This window comes from Nannobrachium achirus, assembly GCF_963921795.1.
Source record: "Nannobrachium achirus genome assembly, chromosome: 6".
In the NCBI taxonomy this organism is placed as follows: Eukaryota; Metazoa; Chordata; class Actinopteri; order Myctophiformes; family Myctophidae; genus Nannobrachium; species Nannobrachium achirus.
Genome location: NC_137815.1, coordinates 62,956,211 through 62,981,639, shown reverse-complemented (window position 1 = coordinate 62,981,639; position 25,429 = coordinate 62,956,211). Strand labels below are relative to the sequence as shown.

Here is a 25,429-nt window from a genome sequence, read left to right as displayed (position 1 = left end):
AATATTTTGTGAAAGTAAAATATTGGTAAAATATTTCTTGAAACTTTCATATATTCTAGATACGTTGCATATTCAGTGAATTATTCCAACCCCTTTTTTTGTTAACATTTAACATTTTTATGGCATACAGCTCTTTAGTATCAAAAGTTAATATTTATAAATATTACGAGACCACTCAAAACAAGGATTTATATTAGAGAAATGTCAACCTTCTGAAGTAAGAGTTGCGTGAAGTCCAGGGGGAAGTTTCCGAAGTCAGTTATGATTTGGGGTGCTATGGCATCTGCAATGCTTTTTTTTTTTTTGGTAAATATATTCTGAAACCATAACAAAGCATCATGGTCTTGACTGAACAGTTAATATAGGCTACTAAACCTTTAAATAACGAACCGGACCTTTTAAATGAAACAACAAAGACATGTCAAAAAGATGATTTATTTAACTGATTGAGATTGAGCTTAAGCAAAATCGAGACTTCAAAAACAACAGTCCTTGACCTGTACTGAAGATGGAACCCTTCAGTGGAAAGCTGCTGAACATATACACATACTGTAGTATGGTGCAATGGCGGCAGAGTTATGCAGTGTTTCCTAATCTTTCACATTATCCATTCCAAATATATGGCTTAAATCTTCTCTACTTAGAAAAGGTTGATTAAAAACATCAGAATATACACAAATACATTCATATTTACATACCATTGATGATAAGTAATAATTTGTTATTATTTGTGGTACTTTAAAAGAAAATGCTTTTGACAGTTTGTTGAATAGTGCACCGTATGTAATAGGTTTCGCATACAACTCAAATGGCCCTCGGCTTCTTAATTGAAATGTGATAAGACAAACTAATGTGTAAGTGGCACAAAAAAACAAAACAATGTCAACGTCAGACATTTCTAGTAGGAACATACCAACATAATATGGAAACATTCTCAAAATAAATTTACAGGTGTTAGACAGACTGGTGATGGTTGAAAAGTCTTTTAGGACAGTAATATAGTGTTCTGGAAAGAGAGCCTAGGACGTGTTTTTAACTTTCTCCATTTCTGATGATTTAGAGCTCTCATGTTTACTGTCCTTCTTCTTTTCTCTGCTCCTACTCCTGTCCCGACGATCGCGCTCTTTGTCCCTGTCCCTATCCCTGTCTCTCCGCTCTTTCCCGCGATCTCGGTCTCTGCTTCTGGACCGATCTCTTCTGTCATCTCGGCTTCGTCTGTCTCGTTCTCTGTCACGGTCGCGTTCTCTGTCGCGCTCACGGTTCCTCGGTCGGTCTCTGTCATGGTCTCTCCTGTCGGGATCCCTGTCTCTGCCTCTGTCCCTGTCTCGTTCTCTGTCCCGGTCCCGCTCTCTGTCCCTCCTCTTGTCTCCCTCCGGCTCCCTGTGTCTCTCTCCATCCGGCTCCCTGTGTCTCTCCAATTCAGGCTCCCTGTGTCTCTCTGCCTCCGTCTCCCTGTCTCTCTCTACTTCAGGCTCCCGGTGTTTCTCCCCATCAGACTCCTTGCGTCGCTCTCCCTCAAGCTCCTTGCGTCGCTCTGCCTCAAACTCCTTGCGTCGCTCTGCCTCAAACTCCTTGCGTCGCTCTGCTTCAAGCTCCTTGCGTCGCTCTGCTTCAAGCTCCTTGCGTCGCTCTCCCTCAAGCTCCTTGCGTCGCTCTCCCTCTCCCTCCTTGCGTCGCTCTCCCTCAAGCTCCTTGCGTCGCTCTGCCTCAAACTCCTTGCGTCGCTCTGCCTCAAACTCCTTGCGTCGCTCTGCTTCAAGCTCCTTGCGTCGCTCTCCCTCAAGCTCCTTGCGTCGCTCTCCCTCAAACTCCTTGCGTCGCTCTGCCTCTCCCTCCTTGCGTCGCTCTCCCTCAAGCTCCTTGCGTCGCTCTCCCTCAAGCTCCTTGCGTCGCTCTGCCTCAAGCTCCTTGCGCCGCTCTGCCTCAAACTCCTTGCGTCGCTCTCCCTCAAGCTCCCGTTGTCTCTCTCCTTCCAGTTCCCTGAGTCTCTCTGCCTCAGGCTCCCTGTGTCTCTCTCCCTCTCTGCCTCTACTGCGGTCTCTTTCTCGACCACGTTCGATGTCCCGCTCCCTTTCTCTTCCCCTGTCCCACTCCCGCTCTCGGCTCCAGCGCTTGCTCTGGCCCCGGTCCCATGCCGGCCTGCCGCCATGTGGGCCATGTGGGCCTTCTCGTTCCCTGTCCCTTCGGCGGTCTTCGGGCGGTTCCTTCTGCCTCTCCTCAGAGAGGTGCGGCAGACCAGGAGGCGGCTCTCGGTGCCCTCCTTCAAAGCGACTGAGCCTGTCTCCGCTATGAGGCTCTGAGCCTTCTCGAGCGGAGCTGCTCCTTCTCCTCATGTCAGGTGAGTGCCGGCGCCAGTCCTCCCTGTGCATGTCTGGACTGTTGCCACCCGCGCGACTAGGTGGAAGTATGGGGCCGCCCTGAGGAGTCGGCAGTAGAGGCCCACTGTGATGAGCCGGTCTGTCATCAGCATTCCTATCAAGGCGGTACCGCTCTGGCCCACTGAAGTGCTGAGGTGGGTGCCCCCTGTTGTCTTGAGTGGGGGGACCTCTGTGGTCTTGAGTGGGGGGACCTCTGTGGTCTTGAGTGGGGGGACCTCTGTGGTCTTGAGTGGGAGGACCTCTGTGCTCTTGAGTCGGGGGACCTCTGTGGTCTTGAGAGGGGGGACCTCGGTGGTCTTGACCTCTGTGGTCTTGAGTGGGAGGACCTCTGTGCTCTTGAGTCGGGGGACCTCTGTGGTCTTGAGAGGGGGGACCTCGGTGGTCTTGACCTCTGTGGTCTTGAGTGGGGGGACTTCTGCGGTCTTGAGTGGGGGGACCTCTGAGGTCTTGACCTCTGTGGTCTTGATTGGGGGGACCTCTGTGGTCTTGACCTCTGTGGTCTTGAGTGGGGGGACCTCTATGGTCTTGAGTGGGGGGACCTCGGTGGTCTTGAGTGGGGGGACCTCTGAGGTCTTGACCTCTATGGTCTTGAGTGGGGGGACCTCGGTGGTCTTGAGTGGGGGGACCTCTGTGGTCATCAAAAGATCCTCTGTGTGGCGGTGGAGAGCGTGCTCTAGAGCTCCCATACTGGCTGTGTGGGTGGAAATGTTGTCCACTCATCTCCCCACTAGGTGGCCCCCTTCTATCCTCATACTGGTTTGAAGGGGGGGCTCTGTAAGCAGGGCCTGGTGGAGGGGCCTGTGACATGTGTGGAGCAGGATTCTGGTTCTGATGTTGGTCCATGCCCTGTTTGTAAGGGCCAGCACTGTCTTTGTTATACTGATCTCCAGGCCCTCGTGTTGGATCTATCATTGGAGGTTGGGAGCCATGATCCCCATACTGAGAAGGCGGGGGAACCCTGGGTCCAGTGAAGTGGGACGGCGGGGGTAATCTGTTATCAAAGTGACCAGGAGGTGGCCCAGTGAATGGTGGTGGAGGGCCTCTGGATCCAGGGAAATTGAACGGTGGAGGAGGGGCGGTAAATCTTGGGGGAGGTACGTTCTGTTGTGGAGGAAGGCCCAGAGGGCCTTGCTGTCCAATGTGTTGAGGAGGCATGGGACCTTGCTGTACAATGTGCTGAGGCACAGGACCTTGCTGTACAATGTGTTGAGGCACTGGACCTTGCTGTACAATGTGTGGAGGCACGGGACCTTGCTGTACAATGTGTTGAGGGGGCATGGGACCTGGCTGTCCAATGTGCTGAGGAGGCATGGGACCTTGTTGTCCCAAATGCTGAGGAGGCATGGGACCTGGCTGTCTCATGTGCTGAGGAGGCCTGGATGGATCAAACATCTGAGGAGGTGGTCCTCTCTGGCCCATTGGTGGGAATGGTGGTGGCAGTCCTCTAGGTGGCATAACATTCTGGGGAGGCCCAGGTGGTGGCTGCTGCTGGGAGCCTCCCCACTGGTTCTGATATGAAGGATAGGTACTTGGAGGAGGGCCATAGTTCTGGCTGCTGTCACCTTGCATGGGGGAAGGACCATGCATGGCAGGGGGACCCTGGATGTGTGGAGGGGGTCCCTGCAGAGGTAGAGGGCCTGACATTTGGGGGGGTCCTTTCATGGGCAGAGGCATAGACATTGGCGGTGGCCTAATCATTCGAGGTGGTCCCTGCATCAGCGGGGGACCTGACGGGGAGAAGCGAGTTGGAGGGTGAATGTCACCTGCCGGGGGTCTATATTCATTTTTGAAAGGTTGTGTTGACCTCTGGGACTTGTGGGAAGAACGACTGATGTCCATCACAAAGCTCTGAGAAAGTACAGGGATTGCGGATGTTACCGTAGAGATGGCTGAAGGTGTATTAGAATTGTCAGTGGGTGAATCTTGACTGTCCTGTTCATACATTGAATCGTCATCAGCTTTTAAAATACTGTCAGCATTGGGCCACACATTGTACTTGTCCCTCTCAGTTTCAGCCTTGGCTGGCTCAGCGTCCTTATTTTTCGCTTGGTCCTCCCTGCTGACCTGTGTATCGGGTTCCATCTTCTCTCCTAACAAGGGAATTGACACCTCTACCCTGTCTGGATCTAAGAATGGAAGTGGCTTGTTTTCCTCTTCCTCCTCCTCTTCCTCTTGGTGCAGTGTTTTTTCTTCTTGTTCTTGTGGTTCTTGTGTGTGTTCAACCTCCTCTACCTCCTCTACCTCCTCAACCTGTGGTTCTTGAACTGGAGGCAGTATTGGCGGAGTGGTCTCCGTAATCAGAGCAGGTGACTCCTCTTTCTCTTCCTGTTCATCAGTCGATGTCCTGGGAGCTACAGCTTGACGAGGGTCCCTACTCTGTCGTGGGTCTCTCCTCTGATTGATCAAAGGAACAACAGATGAAGACTTTACTAGTTCTTCAACCTGTCTGCCCAGCTGCAGCAGCTGACTATTGGCCAGGAGTGACTTTGTAGGCTGTGTTAATAGTGTGTCTGTGAGGGAGAATGAGGCAATTGACGTCCCTGTGGACGTAATTTGTAGATTGTCTTGTTCCCCTTGTTCCTGCTTTTTCTGATCCTTAAACAGCTTGGTGAGGCACTCAGGGATTCTTTGTGGTTCAGTCAATACTTCAGATGTGGTCTTTGTTTGCTCGGGGACAGCTGGTTTGACTTCATCGAAGATGGAGTCATCCTCTGGGTCGTAAGCCACATCATCAACCTCACTGGCCAGACCTTCAGGCTGCTTACACACCTCAGGTTCTTTGACCACATCAACAGGTTTTTTAGGTGGATTGTAGCCCCTGCCGGGGTCATATTCTTCCTCTGGGTCATATGGGCGGTCGTCCTCATCCTCATCCATTTGGTCCTCTTTGGATATCAGTCCAAACTGCTGGACGATGGGATCTAGCATTGTAGCAGGTGGGAGGGAGCCTTCCCCACCCTGATCAGAGGGAGAGTTGGAGGCCTCCGAGTCATGCTTCTTCTTCCCAAAGAGGGTTTGGAGGATAGTCTGCAGAGGCGTGGCACTGGCTGCGGTAGAAGCGACAGAGGATGGGGAATCTCTGCCTGTTGTGGTGGACGTGGGAGGTACTTTGACAGAAGACAAGAAGGACAGGACGGAGGAAGCAGTAGGGGCAGGGCTGCCCGAGGCATCAGCGGAACTGAGGGGTGGAGGTGTTCCTGGGGGAGTTGTGCTGAAGGGAATTTCTAGGCTCTGCCGTAAACCTTTCTCAGCTTTGACCAAGGTGGATGGTTTTGCAAGTCCAATGTCATCCACCTCTTTAGCTTGGGTCTTGGGACGTTTCTCATCACCTTCCACCACAGCACCAGCCCGCTTTCTCTCCTTCTGGCAGATCAGCAGTCCCAGAAGCAGGTTAGGACGTGCAGGTTCAAGCCCTGGAAGACAGAAAGGAACAAAACTATCTTAGAAAAAGACAAGCTTTGGTGTAGTGACATTTTGTTTACTTCAAGTGTCACACACACACACACACACACACACACACACACACACACACACACACACACACACACACACACACACACACACACACACACACACACACACACACACACACACACACACACACACACACACACACACACACACACACACACACACACACACACACTTAAGTTGTATTAATAACTAGTTGTAAAACTAACGTGAATCTCAGAAAGGTAATGACCACATAAATGAATAAATTGATATGAGAGCTTTCTTTGCATTCTGTTTTGTCACACAAAGTTTGTGTTTGACTAGTTTACCATATCATGCAATTAAACAAACATTGAGAGTACTACATCAGTTACTAATTCAATCATTATTCAATAACTGTTTATACGTCATGAAATGAAAACACAACAATGAAAGGATTATTACTGATGAAAGAAATGAACACTGTCTTTATACCAGGAGGCCTGTCAGTGAGTTAACTGTTTGTCGGCGCAATGCATTTCATACCAGATAACCAATGACAAATTGGATGTAATACCTCTCAATATGACATTATTTGCCTGTGCTTGTGTAGAGACACAACTTCAGGAATATTTACAGCTACATCCAAATAAACCATGATGATGAAAATTCTTGCATCGACATCCTTTATCAAGTCAAATCATTCCATCTTCTGTCATTTGTTTGTTAGAATATCAATTAAAATGTGCTAATTTACGGTTCATAGTGAACATACAGTGCACTATACACAATATATTAAGTTGTTTAATGTTGCTGTTTCCGTATGCAATGTTCAGGATGTGGATGAGTGGATCCATCTTTGAGAATCGCCGAGATTGAAGACTCCTCTGACATCTCTCCTAGCATAATACAGTGTTTATTATGTGTGGTCTGGATCTGATGGTTGATTCTTTAGTCCAGATGTACAGAGAGAGATGCATGTTATATCCAGTACTGCAGCCAGGTACGGTAGGAACATGTTTAGCAAGGAGGTACAAAGCACTGAGGCAAGCAAGAGTTAACCCTAAAGAAACAACAGGCTGAGACTGGACTAAAATGGCATCCACTTGCAATGCACAACTTCCTTTATTACACATTATTAGAAACATGAGTGATACAAAGACATTTACATGGAAACACTGTACACAAGCGGTTACATGTGCAGAGGTGAATGAGGAACACCAAGAGCACATGAGTGCCCCCTACAGTACAAACTAGAAATAACAGAAGCTCTCATTTTCCCCATAAAGCCTAAGCCCAATTCAAAGATTTTGAAAAATAGACGAATAGCTGATCTACAAGCCAATAACACTTTGTGAAATATGACATCATGAACTTGTAGATCTGCTTTTTTCACTCCTATGAGACATGCCAAAAATAGGGGCCGCTAGGGAAAGTGGTTAACCTGCCTCCAATGATATACAATAACCCTGCAAGTCAAATTACGTCATGATGACGTTATAACATCCTCCGGTGATTCCGGTGACGTTCAGAACTAGGCCAGATCACAGCCCATATGGGGATGAATTTGACGTCATTACCAGGACATCATATGGACTTTTTAGTTTGACAGGATTATTGTTAATGTTTGTAATGTTAGTTGAAATATGAACATATAAGGTTATATTCTGGGCCATGGCCTCGATTGGACTCTCTCAGATTAATCCAGGACGTCCATTTCCGTGGGTAGGATTTATGCTGGTTGAAATCAGGTGATATTCTAGGCCAGATCTGACTAGTCATGGTTTGACTTGATCTGGCCCCAATCGAGACGTCACTGATTGGTCCAGGTCCTGACCATGCTTGCTGGGAATACGCACCACCACCACTTTGACAAAATATCACCAACTATACATTTTGACATTTACATTTCTACAATTATATTCAAAACACAACAAATGATTCCAGACTTGCAGTAGTAGATCTGCGTAATCCCAGTGAAATCTTACCTGGCCCATCAAAGGGTAAGAGCTTGGAGGGCAATGGCTCCTTGGCACTCAGTGGGATTAGATAGAGGTCTTTGATGCGGCGGTTATTGTTGGCCACCACCCCGAACCGTTTTCTGCTGCTGAAATAAGAGAAGAGGGAGACGTACGCCACTTCCTCTTCCTCCGTCGCTGGGTGGAAACGAATCAGACACAGCTCCTGCCACAAAAGGAGGAAAGGTAGAGGGTGAGGGATGATGTGATTCTAGGCCTTTCAACAATATGATATAAATGGCATTGGGGTGTCAGGACTAATTGATTAGTCGATCAACAGAGAATTAATCAATAATTCATTTAGAGAGGCTTCGCTGCTATAAACAGGACAGTCATGCTGCATTCGAGTTCATCTGGGGTCCTATTACGGCACATCTGGATGCCTAATTTATAACAACTTTTAGAATGTGTCCAAGTGTTTGTACTTTTATAGGTTGCCAACTTTTGTACTTTTTATATGATAGGTGAATTACCTGTGTTTGATATATGCATGATAGTCTGGTGTGAGTTTGTCTTGTTATGTCTTGTTGATGTACTGTTTGTATTGTCTGTGATGTCTTTTATAAAATCATAATAAAAATCTATTTTTAATTAATTAATAAACATTCTTTATTCAAATAATTGGTTTAGTGATGTATCACACTTCATACTTGAAGTTGTTTTTGACTGCTGGATGAACAAACAAAACATAGCCTAAGAGTGAATTGAATCCCTTGGAACAGCACGTTAAAAACAAAGCCTTGACAAACAAACCTTTGAGAGAGAACCTTTCAGCTTTCCCACATAATCCCACACAGTGCTGGGAGATATGCGTCCTCCCACATGGATGGTGTCTGGTAAATCCTGCAAAATCAATGAAGCGCAAAATCAAAAAATGAATTCCTGTTTATGAGAATTGAATTACAACTAAATTTCCCCCTTGGGATAATAAAGGTATCTATCTATCTATATCTATCTATCTATCTAATTATCAGCAGTAGCGAGGTAGTGTGTGTGTGTGTGTGTGTGTGTGTGTGTGTGTGTGTGTGTGTGTGTGTGTGTGTGTGTGTGTGTGTGTGTGTGTTTTTATATATTTATTTATTTTTTACCACAGGAAGAGTATCTATGTGTGTATTTACATGCAAAAACCACCAACCTCTTTCAAGTATTCAAATGATCCAGAGACCAGATAGGCCTTGGTGACAAACTTCGCCACAGACTGCATGTTAATGAGACCTTTCCAAATCTTCTCCTGACCCTGGAGGAAGAGGGCAGTTTCACCCTCAAGAGGTGCCGCTGATGTGCTGTGAGAAAAAAAAGAAGAAAAAAAAAAAAAACGTTGAGCGATATTGCTCTGTGTATGATCGGAGTCCAAATACATCATAATACAACATGCCCTGCGACATACTAGCGTCATGTCCTGCCCTATGGGCCTCATGGCTTGGCAAGGCTTACTAATACATCTACAAGGTCTTTACACACAGGGCGTGATGAATACACAATACGAGCAGTTGCAGTTTTTTCACTATACATATAGTTGATTCCTCATTCATACAGGTTGATACCGTTATTCATATTCACAGTGAAAATGTTTCTGTATGCTTTATCACCAAATAATATTCACATTCTGTGTGCATGTACTCAAGACAAAAACAACGGTTTATATTTTTGGGGCGAATTAAATGGCACAAAAAAATGCCTCTGGTGTGTAAGGGCCTTGATAATGGAAACAACAACGCAAGTCAAGGTTTTACAGGCAAAGCCAATCAGATCAGACACATACAACAGTGATCTGTTGTAGTATTGATCTCTAGATCACCTGGTTTTAGCTGCTTTAGCCGGCGCCGCTGGCGGCATGGGTAGGGGAGCCTTGGGTGCCACCTCCACTGGAGCAGCAACCGCCACGATGGTGGGCTCTGTAGAGGCAGGCATCACTATGGGTATTATGGGTGTTTGCATCACTATGGGTATTATGGGTGTTTCATGGACAGCGGCAGTGGCTGTCACACCAGAGCTGTGCCGGTTCATACGAGGGTCTCTGCGGGTGATGGTGACAGAGGAGACGGCGGGGATGGTGACAGGCGCGGGGGCCTGAGGTGGCGGTATCATGCTGGTAATGTCCTGGTAATGTGGCTGGGCCAGTGGCTCTGTCGCAGGAATCTCATTGCCGGGCTGATAGCCCAGTGTTTCCTGTTGCTGATAACCTTGAGGCGTCTGATGTTGATAGGCTGAGGGGCCCTGTGGTTGGTAAGCCGGAGGGATGTCGGTCGATGGCTGTCTAAGTGGCTTAGCGTCTGGTTTCTTGGTCAGCTTTGCTTTCTTAGATGCGGGCTCATCTTCTGACTTCTGGCCTGGAAAGAGATTACAATGAGTATATTAACATGTCTATTGTGTTAAAAGGGAAACCGTCTTAGAAAAGAGAGTATACTCAAGACATCATGTAATATTATGGTTTACCTATACAGATTTTGCAGTTGAGATCAAAGAGATGAGTCCTGTGTTCAGCTGTGGTGTCCTTCAGCATTGTACTGAAAATGTCTGGCATGCTGCTGCCACTGTTCCCCTCTGTGGCAGACCCTTGAGCAGAGACTGGAGTGACGGTGCTGGAGTCCTCTTGGTCCTGTGGACATTGAAACGAGAAACCTACTTAAAATCTAATTGGCATTACTTAACTAATAATAAACAATAAATGACGGCAGACCGAGATGAAAATTCAGGAGGAAAATCTAGGTGTATCAAAGACGTTTTGGCGCACAGTCGATTTAAGAAGAGAAAAGCATGTTAAGGAAGAGGACAGTGTGAAAATCAACTAATCAGTCAATCTCTGTAGGGCTGTCACGATTATGACATTTTACATGACGATTAATTGTCACTCAAATAATTGCGATTAACGATTTAATTGTGTTTTTGTCATTGACAATTACATTTCTGTTTGGCTTGTAGGCTTTGAAGTTGCACATGGCAGATATGATGCATAACCTAAATATACAAAGAAATAACTGACATATTTGATAACTTTATAGTTCAAAAAGAACATTGATAGTGGAAATAGCCGATTTACAAGCTCAAAACGCGTCGCGATGCGACACGTTGTGAGCTTGTAGATCAGCTATTTCCACTATTTTTTACTTAAAGGGGAAGACCACCCATTTTCAATATTGAACCATGTCATTCATATAACTTGGAGGAGTGGTGTGGAAATAGAAAAAAAACGTTCCCCCTCTTCTGTGTTGCCTAGAACTGGAAGATTGATTTTGGGGTTTGTATTGTAAAGTACAATGGTGTGATGTCATCAAGTTGTACTTTACAATACAAACCCCCAAATCAATCCTCCAGTTTTAGGCAACACAGAAGGGGGAGAACTTTTTTTCTATTTCCACACAACTCTTCTAAGGTATATTAATGACATAGTTCAATATTGAAAATGGGTGGTCTTCCCCTTTAAGAAAATATATATGAACATTTTTCATCATGGAAACGATTATGACGATTATGTCAAATAATTGCGATTAGACAATTATGTAATAATTGTGACAGCCCTACTCTGGCATAACTTCATCCGCTCCCGATCAAGTTGTTCGGACTGTATTTTGTGCAGTGACAAACCCAAGCAGAATGAAAAAGGAAATGTGAGCGGAAAGGAAAGGAAAGGAGTGCATGCTGCCACTTACTGCAGCAGTAGCCATGCGAGCAGATGAGGAGGTAGCAGAGATACATACATCTGCATCAGACGTTGGTGGAGCGTCCTCCACGTCTACATTGTGGGGGCCAGAAGAATCACGCCTCTGGCTGGATTTGGACTGACCTGAATGCTGTCGAGCACCGGCAGTCTGGATGAGATTGAGCATCATGAGTATCACTTTTTTGTGGTTCACACATGTTAAAGGAGTAGTTCACGCCCAAAATGACTTTTTCTGTTGATTACTCACGCTATGGAGACTTCAGTTAAATAATACTTTTTTTGTATTTGTCACGACAAAAGTTTCATTATAGTAAATTTACCCCTATAGATTCCGGATGTACATTTATTGTAATCAAATTATTGTCTTATGAATGTGACAAAAACCAAAACATATTATTGAACTCAAGTCTCCATGGCGTGAGTAATCAATAGAAAAATAAGTCATTTTGGGCGTGAACTACTCCTTTAAGACTTTGACACATGGCAGGTATAATGTTTATTATACTTGGATCAACACACTCGCTTTAGCAATCTTCAGAATTCAGATCACTAAGAATCTCTACATACTATAGTTCCAATAATTCTTCTATGCAAAACTTCAGTTTTAACTAACAGTTACCTCAGGAGGGTCAGATTTCCTCCATTCAGAGATTTCTTTGGAAAGCAATTCTTCAGCACTGAGTCTCACAAGCCTGAACGGGGAGATCTCACCCCACACCACCCTGTAGAACAAGCCCTGAGAAAACATGATATGCCGTTATACAGTCATATGTAAAGGAAGTATTCGCACATCCACTTCATTCGGTTGCAGGTGTGTTGGACAGTGAAAACCTAAGCAAACATGAAAAAATATTTTCATGAACAAAAGACATTCTTGATGAAGGTCCAGTGGGACCGAAACGTCTGTCATTTTAAATAAAAGCAGAGGCTGCTGAGCAAGAGCATTGTGCAATACACATAAAAATGAGGCAGAGCAAGTTATTCCCAATTAAATAATCAACTAAGCAAAGCTCATTATAAATAAGACTAGACATTATCTTTACCTTCCCTACAAGTGATTAAACTCAATAAACACAAAATGATCCGATTCTGCACTTGTGTGTGAAAAGGCTAACCATACAAAATGATTCCATGTTCATGTTGACTCACTTTGTTTTTGGGATCCTTCAGGTTGAACATGAGCGACCTGTACTTGTTCTTGTACTTGCTGTCCGTGTTAAGGCACAGGTTGAACATTTCCTTCTCAATGGCAACGGCCAGCCTTGCCACCTCATTCTCATTCATGTTCAGATCATCACTGTCACTCACCCTGGTGATACGAAAATGTCAAAAGTATTTATAATCAAGTGTTTACAGTACATACGTGAATTTGACATGACGACATACCGGGACAATACATTTTAACACAGTCTTGGCAAGACACTCACCTCTTGAAGAGAATGTCTGTGAGCGAGCGGCGGATGTTCTGTCGCATCTGAGTATTGGGTGGAGGCGAAGAGGGCATGGGGGGTGCAGAAGCCGCTGGCTGGGGAGGTCTGGAGGTTGACTGACTGTGATTGGAGGGGGCTGAGGTCGGAAAAGATGAGACTCTGGAGGATGACTGACTGTCCATGTGGGAGTCTTTTTGCTGGGGTTGCTTCTTAGGAATGGTGAAGTTGGACTTGGTGACTCGGAGCGCCCCCGTGATGTGAATGGGACCGGAGGGGTAGGGAGATGGGCCAGGTGATGGGCCCGGTTTCTTGGACTGTGCCGTCTTACTGGGCGGTGTCACTGGTTTCTTGGATGACTTAGGGGAAGACTTCTTGCCCTTTGGGGTACTCTTCTTCGCTCCTTTGGCCCCTGGGGACTTCTTATTCCCTTTGGCACGCGGGGACCGCTTACCTCCTTTGGCGGCTGGGGATTTCTTACTGCCTTTGGTGCCTGGAGACTTCTTACTTGCTTTGACTGGAGTTGTGGAAGGAGTGGACTTCTCAGCTGGCAGTTGATTTGTGGAAACAGGGGAGGACTTCTCAGCAGGTGCTGGATCGTTGAGATCCTTTTCGGTCTGCTTCTCCTCTGGGGCTGAAAACCAAACACAATAGCAACATGTTAAAACATATGGATGCCATAACTACTTACACTTCATCAATGGCTGCAAGACAAGGAACGAGTGTACCAACTGCTAGAGGTCAGTGAGTCATAGATTGCAGAAAAATGCTAGGACTAATCACAAGTGAATTGGCTGTGGAAAAAGGGCATGATCCATTTGAGTTTTATAATAGATCTAAACTTAACGACTTCAGTGAGAAAATCAATGAAAACAATTACACATTTTGAAACAATCTTAGCAATATAAAGCAAATATTGTTAATTTTAAAAAAAATAAGCGGACACCAAGTTTGTTCTTAATGCCATCTTTATTTGAAGAGGATGGCTGATACAGTATCTATGGAAGTGCCTTTAAATTTCCACCAAAGGGCACTTGCTGGCCTACTGGTCCGGGCGCATACCACTTAGGCATTGCCACATAGGCATGGATGCCTGGTGGCCACAGGCCACGATTCCCGATCCGGGCGACCTTTGCCGCATGTCACTCCCCGTCTCAACCCCATCAGGGTTCCCACACATTTTTACCAATGAATTTCCAAAACTTTTCCAGAATATTTAACTAAATTTCCAGGACTATAGCGATCATTCAGCGCAATAACAAGTCTCTTACTCCTAGGTGCAATGCCCAAAGACAGGCTAGCAAAAATAAAGTGTGCACGCTGTGAACAGACCGTGGTGTGCATGCCGATTGTGCACAATTGACATGCATGTGCCCACATCAAAAAGGTAAGAAAATCGTGGCAGGGAACCCTCAAAGTCGATTTATGGTGTCAGTAAATGAGTTAACAAAATAAATAACCAAAAACAATGAATAAACATTTTTTCCAGGACCTTCCAGGACCCTTGATCAATTCCAAAATGTTTCCAGTACTGGAAAATATTTGTCTAATTTCAAAATATTTCCAGGAATTTCATGACCGTGGGAACCCTGCCCCATTTCCTGTCAGTCTATGGTCCTATCAATAAAGGCATAAAAGCCCCAAAAAAAATCTAAACAGAAAAAATAAATAAATAAAAAGAATCCACCAAAAAGAATCAATTGGAGGTGATAATCTTCATGGTATGAACAATGTAAACCCAATTGACAAAAGATGTTACATAGTTTCTGAAGATACAAAGCCCATGTTTGATTGTGAAACTGGTAACAAATGTCTATTTGTAGCTCTTGTATGTGCGAACATTTACCTAATAATTCTGATGACCAACATTCCTTTGTCAGCTCACCTACAAGCAATTCCTTCCTACAGTGGTCACATTTCTCATGTGCACATAGTGCAGCAACCAGGGTCAGTTGACTGTTTCTGAGAAGACATCTTTTAAACAAAATAGTAAAAAATCTCATCATGTAGAGCGGTTATATACTGTATGAGATAAATTATCAGTGAAAATGTGTGTTTGAGCCTTTCCCGAATACCAAGACAACTTACCACGTCTAATAAAACACAACATACTTTCAACACCAGCCATTGCTGAGCCATTGGTGCAGTAACCTCTTTTTACACCAACCACTTAGGTTTTTGTCCATTCAATCCACAACCCCCAAGCACTGCTCTCTTTCAAGCATCACCGTGGAGCAATTCAGTTGCCCAACTTAACCAACAGCCTGATAGCCATAATAGAATTCTCATCCGCTTTGTGTTTTCATTCCATGTAGAACATTCAGCTGTCAACATGTCCCATTTCACAACGGTTGTAACAGTATGACCCACACTTTAAGTACATATGCTAATGAATAAAATAGTCCTTTTCTACAATGTGAATTCAGGTTTCTTTTTTCAGCAGAGCCACATTGTATAGACCCAAAGCAGTAGAAGGTGCATCTACTGAATGTCAAAGAAATCTGCTCCCTCGTTCGAAATATCAGTCACTACGTTCAAAATAGCATGTGGCCATAAATAGGCCAATCACTGAACCATGTTGTGGCCATAAATAAGCCAATTACTGATCCATGTTTGTTCCTCAAACTATAAAACATATGTTGCAGACCTTGTATCCTAATGGATACTCTAGGTTCTTTGAGCAGTGATTTCTTTATATAGACTCGACAAACGTCCTCATTTCATAGCAAAAAGCAAACCCTCAGCACGATGCAAACAAATATCAATATGCAGTTGAGTGCAAGAGGTTTAAATATAAATCTTGACATTAATTGCGAGTACAATGGCCTCTTCTTCAAGCGCCATCTTCCGCTGCAGCCGGCGCTCTGAACTTTGTGCAGTATCCCAAGCTGGTCTGGTCTCTGGCAGAATCAAGGTCTGGTCTCTGGCAGAATCAAATTCTTCCCAATCCCAACTTCTCATCTGTGGGCTGACTGGGCTCGTCCCGGCTCCTTGGCGCGTTCACATCTGTGGGCTCGTCACATCTCCTTGGTGTGTTGTGTGTGTGTGGATGAGTGGCATATGCTTCTCTGAGCTGAACTGGTGAGGACATCCTACAGCAATCCAACACTGCTCACATAATCAAGCCAGGCATCCAAAATCTGTCATAATACCTTTTATTTTATAGCCAGTTTCCCACGTTGTGAGCAATGACATTCAACAAGCATAAAAAAAGTATGAAATGGGCCAGCCATATTTCCCTCAGAATTGAGGGTGGAACAACAGGTTTTGCCTGATGTCATCAGCTCAATATGAGCTTTAATTGTCGAGTCCTTGAAAAATCAGGGTGGAAAAAGTCACTGAAACCTACCTGCTGGAGAGACGGGAAGGACTTGTTTTGAGACCCACATTATAGCCGAAGAATCAGGGTGCAGGGAGACTCGCACAGGCAAATAAAATGGGTCATTTGACACTCACATCAGAATCACCCTTTCCTCCACTACATTCATACATTTCATAGAAAAGGCATTGTTTAAATCAGAGTAACTGATGATGACAAGCTCTGTATTCATCTGTGACATGTTACTTTCACAGGTCTTCATCCAAACCCCCACATTTTAACCCTGAGATTCTAAATCAAACCTCCTCTGGATTACTGAATAATACTTACCTATAGCAACATTTGGCACTTACCTTTTTATGCTGATGTGCATCATTTATCAAGCAATTTTACATTAACCAACTCATAACACTCAGGGGGTTTTCTACTACCAAACAATTTGGTGGTTCTCCACCATGTGTCGACTATCTCTAATCAATTACAGGGACCACATTTACAAATGATAATGGAAAAAGACATGTGGTTTTGCCTCAACGGCCAAATGCATACAACAGATTTGCCCTGTATCAATTGACAATCCCCTAATAAAGAGAGACAAGGTTAGGATTGACTCAAGACCTTCAAAGAGATACATACACTTTTTGTTTAACACTGTTGGTGCTATTGGTGAAGTCTTTTCTGGTGTTACTGCATTGTAATTATGGTCGCAGGACCAGGATGCCGAGGCCGGTGATGGCGGTTCTTCAACTGCATTCTCTTCTTCACCATCGTGATGCGGTTCAGGATCGGCGTCTTCCTCGCTGTCGGACATCTCCTCCTCTGTGGACTTCTTCCTCGCCTTCCTCCTGCCAGCGGCGGTCCTCTGGTTGGATGCACAGACACACTGAGTCAGTTCAACAGCAGCATTAAAGGAAGGATTCCTCAATTGAGGATCATTTGGTTAAAGGGAATGGTCCTGATATTAAAGGAGTAGTTCAACCCCAAAATGATTTTTTTCTATTGATTATTCATGCCATGGAGACTTGAGTTCAATAATATTGCAGTTTTTTGTCACCTTCCTAAGTCAAAAATTTGAATACAATAAATTGACCCCCATTGATTCCGGATGGAGACCCAAATCCATTTGGGTCCCCATCCGAAATCAATGGGGGTAAATTTACTAAAATCAATGTTTTGCCATGGGAATGCAACAAATACAAAAACATATTATTGAATTCAAGTCTCCATGGCGTGAGTAATCAAGAGAAAAGGTCATTTGGGGGGTGAACTACTCCTCTTAGAGGCCGGTTGCATTGCATAATTTGGAAACAAAATGTTAGTCATGATTATATCAAATGGGCACAATTCTAAACTATTTTTAAATCCAACTAGTTACATTTTTCCCAGGCTATCAAAATGAGACATGAGCATTTTAGTTGTACATTTACGATTGTTTTCATAACATTTCTTATGTCGATTATAGATTTGAAGACTTGGTTTGTCAGGTTTTCCCTCATGAGGCATTAGAATCACATTCAGCAACAGTGTCTTTTCTTGGTGGTGTAAAGTAACTAAGTAGGCATTTGTACTTTACTGGAGTAATTCCAATTTCCAATACCTTTTCTTCTACTCCCATTACATCTCGGATCTAAATATTGTACTTTTATTCCACAAAATGTATTTGAAAACTTTAGTTACTTTGCTCATGCGTCGCGATCAAAAGAGTACTTTTATTTTTTGTACTTTAAGTACATTTTGATACCAATACTTTCTACTTCTACTTGTAACACTTTCTACTTCTACTTGTAACAGAGTATTTATATTTTAGTATTGATACTTTTATTTAAGTAAAAAAATGTAGTACTTTTTCTACCACTGCTTTTCTTTGCATAGGGGCTTCTGAAGAGGTTCAACAGCCATACATATCCCGTTCCAGGGCAAAACTCACACCATCTCACTATCCAAGCACCATGATTACTTATTGCCAACTTTTCTACAAAAACCCTTGTGTTAGTTTGTTTTTAGGGCAAATTGCATGTGTCTTCCCATTGATTGACATGCATGACCCAATCTAACAAATCAGTTGAAAATCCTGGCCTTGTGCTTAGAGCAGATGACCAATTTATTTTATGGAATTATACAGTAATTGTGAATATATTTAAGAAGACTGGTTAATAGCCAAATATAATATAATATAGCCAAATATAATATTATATATTAGATGACAAAAATAAATAAATCAGATTCCATGCCCTTCAGCTTCCTCAACAATACATCTTAATATTGTGCTATAACTTGTAATCAAGGTCATTCAGAAAGGAGGGCAAATAAACATTTTCGTCGGCACTTCTTAAGAACAAGAATCATCAGAAATTCGATCATAAACATTGTGTTTTACAACCAACTTTAAAGTATAAGATCATGCCATTGGGATTATGATATTATCGTTAATGATCACTGTGTGCTGGCATGAGTTATGAAGACATATTGTTGTGTGATGATTAATTGTGCATTTACCCATCCTAATTTCTAACAGGGCTGCAATTATCATATTTGTATCTGTATCATTTTCTTCAACATTCAATTAATCTATCCATTCTATTGACATTTATTCAGAACATGAAATGATAGCAAAATAATAAAGCCGTAAATTATGAGAAATTCTCATCATTAGTTGGGCTGACTCCAAACAGACACAGAAAAAGACCTCAATTTGCTTAATGTTTACCCAGTGGTCAAAAACAGTTTCTCATTTCATAATATGTAACAAAGACAGTCTCGCAAATGTTGCAAATGGCACATGTAAGAATCATTTACATGACACATCACTAAACCAACTATTTGATTACTAAATGGTGAGTTTAGTTGAATTAATTAATTGATTATCTTTTCAACTTCAAATTCTAATTCAAACACATTGGAGACAAAAGTAACATTTCTCATGATAATGTTATTCTATTAATGTATATGCCCAAACGCTTGCACACAACATTCATTAAAACAATGTTATAACATCAACATCTTTGTGATAGGGACAGCTAAAAGCCATGTTAGAGTGTCTGCCCCGAGTTACCTTGGGTGCAGACTTGGTGCCAGCTTTCTTCTGACCCTTGGCCTTCTCCTTGGGTTCCGTGATGGACTTCATGGCGGCGGCGGCGTGCCTCAGGATGCAGTCGTTGCCGCAGTAGACCGAGTCCGGCTGGGCATCTTTCTCACAACCAGGCCCGATACATTTGGGGAGAGAAGATTCCTCTGCCGTCTGCTCTGCCTTGGGAACCGACGCCTGCGCTGCCTTGGGAACCGATGTCTGTTCTGCTTTGGGAACGGCCGTATGCTCTGCTTTGGGAACAGACGCCTGCGCTGCCTTGGGAACAGACGACTGCTCTGTCTTGGGAACCGAGGTCTGCTCTACCTTGGGAACCACCACAGCTGCTGGTGATGTTGTGTTCGGCTCCACATTTGAAGCCGCTACCTGCTCTGCATCAGGTACTGCTTTCTGCTCTGCCGTTGATTTTGCCTTTGGCCCCAGTGTCTGCTGTGCGGCCTGCTGGAAGTCAGTACAGAGAAAGTTTTATCTAACCACGTGCACAACACACCTTTGCAAAGTCTAAATATGCTACGATACTATCAGGCTTAAAAGAAATTAGCCCAAAACACTTTGACATACCGGTTGAAAGATCTTTATCCTCTTTTTCCCAGTTGGGTTGATGGCTTTCTCTATTCTCCCTTTGATGCCCGGGTCGTCTGATGCAGTGGCTGCAGAGGGTGAGGCACCCGCCACCATTTGGCTGGCAGTCGCAGGGACAGGGTCCACGTTACCGGGCTCAGTTGATGTGACAGCAGCGAGTGTCACACCAGCGGGAGATGCTGCTGCACCGTCTGCTCTGGGCTTCCCGTTCTCGGTGCTTGCAGCCAGGGATGCGGTGGCTGGCTTGACCACCTGGCTTTTCTTCACAGTGCAGTTGGGACAGACATAGTCTTCCCCGTTCCTCTCCATGAGGCGCCCGCGGGCCTCTGTGATGCCCACACAGTCTCCGTGGAACCATTCCTCACAGCGGTCACAGCAGATCATGAACCTGGACAGAACACAATTCTATTAGCACCACGGAATGAAAGGCAGAAGTAGATGGCTCCCAGCATACTTTCACACCAAGACTGCAATAGAGGGTATGCGCATGCATAAAGTGAAAGGCAAATCGAGCGGCAAAGTGAGTGTTTAATGTAATTTAACGCTGTTTAATGCAAGCAAATAGGACTTTTTTGTTTGGATGTATGGGCTGTCAAGGCCAGAAAGTAGTTTTTGCCACTCAGTTTTGCCACTTACAGTTCCTGTATAACTTCCGGGTATGATGATGTCACACGCATAGTTGCATACCCTCTATTAGAAGAACAATTACTTAAAAGAACAAAGGGCTGAAACTAATATTTTCACAATCAATTAATCTATGCATCTCATTGACTAATCTGAAGAGATTTGATAAGATTTCTATTTGAGAACATTTTAAGCAATCAAACAAACATTAAGAAAATATGTACAGAATACAGATACAAATTAAAGGGGTATTTCACTTTCTACTATACTCTGACTTTTGTGGGGTGCACACAAAGCCCTAGTAGAGATTAAAATTAAAGTGAAAATACCCCTTTAAACCCTATTCAGAAAATAATCTGAAAACATTCTGGAGAAAAGAAAAGTAAAAAGTAATGTGACCCATCTTATTTCTAAATAAAAACAAGTTTAAAAATATGAGAAACATGGGGCTGCAAAATTCCTAACAGGCCCCTAGAATTGCTGATATGTCTGGCCAAAACCTCTCAACTCTGTTTTTGATTTTTTTGGCATAAATCAGGGCTATTGAACATCCTTTACATCTGAGTGTTGGTTAAAATAATATTGAACCAATGAAAAGTAGTATAAACCCCTTCGGTCAAAACCTCCTAACTCCACTTGAGCTCATTTTCCCGAAAATGAACATTTTGGAGTTAGGTTTCGGCCCGACAGCAGGCCAAAGCGCAAAACATCCTATCTGCAAAAATCACTTTATTGGGAAAATGAAAAAGAAAATGTGTGTTTAATATTAAAACCTATCAACTACTTCTAGTCACATGACATTTTTGGCAAAATGAGGGGCAGAACGATCTTGCAGACAGACTGACCATGTGCAGCATAGCCTATAGTACCCATTTCAAGTGAAATCCAAAAATCATAAAATTTGCAGATAGGTTTTGCGCTTTGGCCCTCGGGCCCTCCATTACTCAATACATTAATCGATTGACAGAAAGTGTATGTAATTACAGTGTATGTAATTACTAATTTTTGATTAATCGTTTTAGCCTGAATAAGAACTCAGAAGATACAGTTCAATGAACAATGTCAGTGGTGGGCCTGGTGGCAATAGACAATCCTGCATGTGAAAATTATTATTTCTAACTAATGGACACTGTTAAGAAAAGTACTGAAGGACCAAATACAAACAAAATGTACCGTTTGTTGTGTTTCTGCCGACAGATGCAGTACAGTGCATTGGGGTCGTATCCTCCGCCATCTGAGTCGGAGGATGATGATGAGGATGTAGTTGTTGTAGAGTCTTCATTGACTTTCTTTCGCTCCTCCTCATCCTGGGACTTGGTGGACTTTGGCGCCGCTGGCATTGCTTTGGTGTTGACCGGGGTGGTGCTCTTAACGACAGGTGGAGTAGCAGGGGTTTTATTGACGGTTGTAGTTTTATTGGCGGGAGCAGCGGCCACCCTCTTCTTATTAACATAAATTCTTATTGGTCCTCGCCGTGCAAAAGCCGGAGGCCTCTCATCGCCTTCCTCATCGCTCTCTTCAGTCTCTGGTCTTGGCTCCACTTTGCTATCCGTGTTATCTTGTTCCGTCCTGCCCTCTTCTGTGACCTCTTTCTTCTCAGAGTCCAGCTCTGGCGGGGGCTGGGCCACGTCGCCGCTTGCTAGCAGCTTGGAACCGGGGTCCATCTTTTCTTTAGACTCGCTTTCTTCGTCTCGGAGAACCTGGGGTTTGTCTGCGGTATCTCCGTCCTCCTCGTTCTCCGAGCTCCCACAGTCTCTGGCTGCGCTGCGGCCACCTCGGCCCCGTGTCCGCCTGCCACCCCGAGTCTTCACCGTGGTCTGCTTCTTGCCACGGCCCCTCGGCCGCCTCTCTGGAGAATCTGCCTTGTCGTCGACGGCCTTTGTGTCCGCGTTGCCGTCGAAGCTGGCCTCCGAGGCAGTCTCCGCATCGGTTGGCGTTTGGGACGGGGGGTCGCCACTCTCGATGCTGGGCGGAGCGCTCTTCCTTCCACCTCTCTTGGTGGTAGAGAGGAACTCCTCCAACTTGTCAGTACGTTTTGGCTGCCTGCCACTACGGCGCACGGGTCCACGGTTGTCTGGGCTCTCAGCAGCCGTTTCCCCTGGCATGTCTCTCTTCTTAGCGATGGTCGTCCGACGGAATCCCCAGGTCTTCTTCACCTCACTTGTGGCCTTGGGCAATTTTTCTGGATTCTCTATTGTCTCTTGAGTAGCATTTTCAGTTTGCTCTTGTAACCGTTTTTCCTCTTCTGCAACAGCTGTTGAGAGAATCACAGAAAACTGAAGTAAATATATGCATGTGAGCATTGCAATGTGGTTGGTTGAGAGTGAGACACACATAATAAATAGTTGTACATTTTTTATGAAACTTAGGATTGCGTCATGCTCGTGCTGCCCTAACCCTTAAAAAGGAGATGAAGGTGAAGTGTGAAATAAAGGAAAATAAAAGATGGGAGAGGGCTGTAATGGAAAAATGTGATTTTCACTTACCCATGAACCCAATTCACCAAAATACATAAAACCTAACACCTCAATTGTGCGCAATTATCAGTGCAAACACCCCCACCCCTCACTAATTAGGGAAAGAAGCTCATTCAAGGTACCTTGCGAGCAGCTATCCAAATGGTCCTGGCTCTGCTCTGGAGCTAGAGAGAGCTCAGGGCTCACATTCTCCTCCATGATGGAGTCAACCACTACTTTCAATTTGATTGTCTACAGTTAAGAGAAGAAAACAAGAGAGCAGCTATGAGTCACTCTTCAGTTCATAGAATTAACTCTTGCAAGGCTTAGACAGCATTGCTACATTATTTAACTATAATCTTTGGAATTTGAACATTATGGCCAATTCTATTAACCTTCCTCTCCAATATAGGCATGCTTAACTTAGTAACCGTAGTAAATGAAACACTTCGGACCAAGGTTCTTGTTAAGATAACACCTTCGCAAACAAGCCTTTGTACAGACAAAGGGTTCAGCATATCATAAAACCTCACCAATTCGTGTCTGTCAATGTGTCAAGTTTTGGACAACCGGATATATAATCAGTATTATCCAGGGCCAAAATTTGCTGGTCTTTCTTAACAATGTTTAAAAAAGAAAATCGCCAAGTATGTACCTGCAAGTTCAGTTATGGTGGAAAGTACAGCACTTCTTCATATGAAAAAGGCTTTGTTAGTAATCAGAGTCTCTGCGCCCAGTTACAGGATCTGCAGAAGAAAACAACATCAGGGACCAAGACATGAATGCTAGAAAAAAAGGTGCCGTTGCTGAGTCAATTATCCAAAACTATTCTATGAAACATGGGGGGGGGGGGGGCTATGTAAAATATCACTTGCACAGGTAGAAGCTTAAATCTGTCTACATTAATTTATCCGCAGTTACAGTAATGGCTTTGCATACAGATTTGGATGGGGAAACTACATTAGTTGTCTCTAGATGATTTTTGTGTTCTAGAGTCTAGAACACAAAAAAATATATATAGGCCTATTCTAGTGGTTACTTTTTTTTAATACCAGTCGTGCAATCATATCGACATGGATGCATGCACAATCGCATCAGCTATTCCAAATATTAAAAATTTTCATGCATGCAAGCATCTACCATGCGACATTGTCAATGATGACATGCAGAAGACGCTGCGGTCCACCAACTATATGGCCAAAAAAATAATTTAAAGTGATGTCATATCGGCGGTCACGATACCGTGCCACGTGAGAGGGGAAATCTGTTGCCAAGAAAGGGGAGGGAGGGGCCCATTGGATCGATCGATCCATCATCGATCATATATACAACGGTTCACACACGTGATAACGAGTTAAGTAAACCGAGCAAATAACGCATATTTAACCATTCAACAGTAAAGGGGAGGCGGGGACAGGCTGTGTTTAATGGCTGCCTAACTGGAAGGTGCGTGATCGTGATGCAATGCAAGCTACAGGCGGCCTCGCTAGGATAGAAGGGCCCGAAACCCAAGTCAAAATAAAATATGCGTGCCATTATTCCCAGCACCATTTTAGACGCAGAAACCTTCTCGATTTACAAGGTCGGTTGGGGAGACATTACAATTGCCAGATTACCCGATCACACAATGCGCATTATAGAAAATGCGCAATACTAAACAGGCAAAACCCCGCAACAAACACCATCAGCATACACGATCGAACAAACGAGGAATCAAAATTCCAATCGTCCGCTATGTTCGAACTCGAAGACACGGAATTAACGGTTGTGGTCATCATGGAGACAATGATAATAATAATGGCTGTTGTTGTCGTGTGCCGTTTTCTCGTCTCCAGTCTCTCCAGCGACCCTGCAAGGAAGTAACTGTTCTGAGTAGCAGCGTGTCAACTCAATGGCTCCTGGAATTTGAACACACGGACTGTTTGTGCTCCTTTAGCTCTGCCTCTGCTCCACATAGTAAGGAGTTCTGGGGACCAGAGCTACGTGCTCCTTGTACAGCGCCGTGCACATATTAAGCACATTTTATCCAAAACTAATACTAATATGACTAATATCGCTGTGTTAGTTAGTGCTGTAGTGTGCCGTTAGCTGGTCAGCGTGGCTCCTATAGCCACAGTCCAGCCGTTAACAACGTTAAGTATCGGTTGGTAAACAAGGTTACGTTACGCTAGCTTGTAGGCTAACGTTAGCCGCACCGTGCGGATCAACCTTGTGTCGTCTCGGCCATTCCTCGACTCGTCTTGCGTTTTATGGCGCGCGAGAAAACCAACAGAGACATGCGTATTCACTCCATGCACACGGAAATTCAGACAGCAGTTTTGGTTATATTGCATTAATTCGCCCGCATACCTACCAGGTCAAACTATCGATGGTTTTATGTTCTCGAAAGCTCCTTCGGGCATTCCTCCATTTTCCATTCCTGACCTGCTCCTGCTGCTCGCGCTTAC

At 44.2% G+C, this 25,429-nt stretch overlaps 1 protein-coding gene across 5 annotated transcripts; it reads right to left on the bottom strand.

Annotated features, from left to right (window-relative positions):
* Positions 1 to 522: 522 nt before the first annotated feature.
* Positions 523 to 25,429, bottom strand: LOC308287513 (uncharacterized protein). Of its 5 annotated transcripts, XM_080728713.1 has the most exons (18): positions 25,336 to 25,429; positions 23,638 to 23,728; positions 23,126 to 23,234; positions 21,700 to 22,780; positions 19,882 to 20,290; positions 19,288 to 19,761; positions 16,872 to 17,097; positions 12,917 to 13,550; positions 12,639 to 12,798; positions 12,109 to 12,225; positions 11,527 to 11,637; positions 10,265 to 10,427; positions 9,627 to 10,158; positions 8,964 to 9,111; positions 8,582 to 8,671; positions 7,799 to 7,994; positions 3,629 to 5,791; positions 523 to 3,598 (listed from the first exon to the last, which is right to left on the bottom strand). In XM_080728713.1, the coding sequence occupies exons 3-18, from the start codon at positions 23,199 to 23,201 to the stop codon at positions 1,020 to 1,022; spliced, it is 9,159 nt and encodes a 3,052-aa protein (XP_080584839.1). In that variant the 5' UTR covers positions 23,202 to 23,234; positions 23,638 to 23,728; positions 25,336 to 25,429; the 3' UTR covers positions 523 to 1,019. The 5 variants fall into 5 exon arrangements, with proteins under 5 accessions (XP_080584839.1, XP_080584837.1, XP_080584838.1 ...); XM_080728711.1 differs by having other exon boundaries at positions 523 to 5,791; XM_080728712.1 differs by having other exon boundaries at positions 523 to 5,791; positions 19,288 to 19,758.